Here is a 1,884-nt window from a genome sequence, read left to right on the forward strand (position 1 = left end):
CCCCCCCCTCCCCCCTCCCGCGGCCGCCACCGCCATCACCGCAGATGGACAATCGCGCTCCGCCGCCCAAATGGCCCTCTTCCAAAATGAGGTGGCACTGATGTGGCTGCTGCGCGACCAGCCCGGCCTCGTGCGGCTTTACGGCTACAGCGACAGCCCGCCGTCCCTGGTGATGGACCTCTACCAGGCGGATCTGGCGACGCTCCTCCACTCGGAGATCACACTGTCAACGCACCAGGTCCTGGGCATGGTCCAAGATTGGGGTGCGCATCGGGGCCGCGTGGCAGTCTTCCTGCCGGCGCGCTCCCTCCATCCATTCCCCCCCCCCCCCCCCCTGCCCCGTCGTGACTAACGTCCCATCCCCGCGGTCCCGCTCCCAGCCACCGGGCTCGAGGCCATGCACGCGCACGGCATCGCCCACTGCGACATCAAGCCGGGCAATGTCTTCGTGCGACAAGAGCACCCGGCTGGGCCCTGGCGCGCGGCCCTGGGCGATCTTGGCACCTCGCGCAATCTGTCGACCGAGCGCTCCAGCGCGCTGACTGTCACTCCGCCGGCGCTCAATGCCCTGACCGCACGCTATGCCGCGCCCGAGGTGCGTCCGTGCCCCGGCCCCCTCAAGCGTGCGGGTTGCCCCATTGGCAGGCCACCCGCCCGGGGGAGCACAGCCCCTCCTCCTCGTCCTCCCCCTGCCCGCCCACTTCGTGCCACTCGTCTCACCTGTGTTCCCCTCCCCGCGCCCCCCCCCTTTCCCCTCCTCCCTGCGGGGGGAGGGACAGCCGGGGGCGGCGGGTAGGGGCCCGGACAGGGGGGCCTGGGCCGCCCCCCCGCCCCTCTTGGCCCGGCGCAAAAATAGGTGTTCGTGGCGTTCGACCGGAAGCAGGCCCTGGAGAAGGATCTCTGCCTGCAGGCGGACATCTACTCGGCGGCGCTGCTCCTGTGGGAGTGTCTCTCAAGGCAGGTCCCCTGGCAGGGGCTGGACTTCGCCGGGATCTCGGAGGCCGTGCAGACGGGCGTCCGGCCAGAGGTGGGCCCGGCCGTGGCCGCGGTTGCAGGCCCGCAGGCCGCCTCGCTGGGGGACCTACTTTCGCTGTGCTGGGACACGGATCCCCAAACCCGGCCATTGGCGGCCTCGCTGCGCCAACGGGTGTCCATGGCGGCCGTGTCTTCGGGGCGAGGGTGCGCGGCGGCCGGGCCGGGGGCGGGGTTAACCCAGCCGTCGAGCCCAGTGTAACCCAGATGGACATATGCTGTTAGGGGCGTGCGTGTGTGTGTGTGGGGCTCCTCCGTAACTCAGCCCCCTGGCATGGTGGGTCGGGGTGCCGCGCGCGTGCGCGCGCCGATGTGTCATCGGGGCGGAGCGGATGTGTGCGCGCGCGTCGAAGAACAGACAGGGGAAGAAAGACGGGCTGGGGGGCGGGGCGACATTAACTGGGCGGGGCAGACCGGGCTCCGTCTGGCGTCGTCACCTGGCCGCCCTGTTTTTTCCGGGCTCGGGACGCAGGGGCCGCGCGGCCGGGGGCGGAGCCCGAACGGGTCGCGCTGGGGCGGGGGCGGGCCTGCGCGTGTGCGACAGCGCGGGCATTTTCCCGGGGCCACCCGTGCCCCCGGGCCGGGAGGCTGGGGCGTGCGTGTGCATGTGCATGCGTGTGTGTTGGGGGGGGGGGGGCCGGCTCACGGCGGTGTACGGGCGCACTGGGCCTACAGTCACCTTGCACGCTTACTATAGCATTCCCATGCTGGTATATAGGACTGCGGGCTAGCACATAGTTAGCTCCCGGGTCTGGCTTGGAGTGCAGGTGTCGCCGGATGGCCTGGAAGGGTCCGTGGGTAACTCTTCCTGACCGGTGGGGGGGGGAGGGGGGAGGGAAGGGAGAGAGCGAG

At 71.1% G+C, this 1,884-nt stretch overlaps 1 protein-coding gene across 1 annotated transcript in view; it reads left to right on the plus strand.

Moving 5' to 3' along the window:
* The window catches only part of H696_01890 (TKL protein kinase), a gene marked incomplete at its 5' end in the record, with an annotated part of 9,140 nt that extends 7,880 nt beyond the window's left edge, over positions 1-1,260 (plus strand). Inside the window, 3 exons of the mRNA XM_009495792.1 lie at positions 45-263; positions 381-595; positions 857-1,260. Of these exons, the coding sequence (XP_009494067.1) occupies positions 45-263; positions 381-595; positions 857-1,234 (812 nt within the window). The 3' untranslated portion in view covers positions 1,235-1,260. The remainder of the gene's footprint in view (positions 1-44; positions 264-380; positions 596-856) is intronic.
* Positions 1,261-1,884: the final 624 nt, after the last annotated feature.

Source organism: Fonticula alba (assembly GCF_000388065.1).
Source record: "Fonticula alba strain ATCC 38817 unplaced genomic scaffold supercont2.3, whole genome shotgun sequence".
In the NCBI taxonomy this organism is placed as follows: Eukaryota; order Rotosphaerida; family Fonticulaceae; genus Fonticula; species Fonticula alba.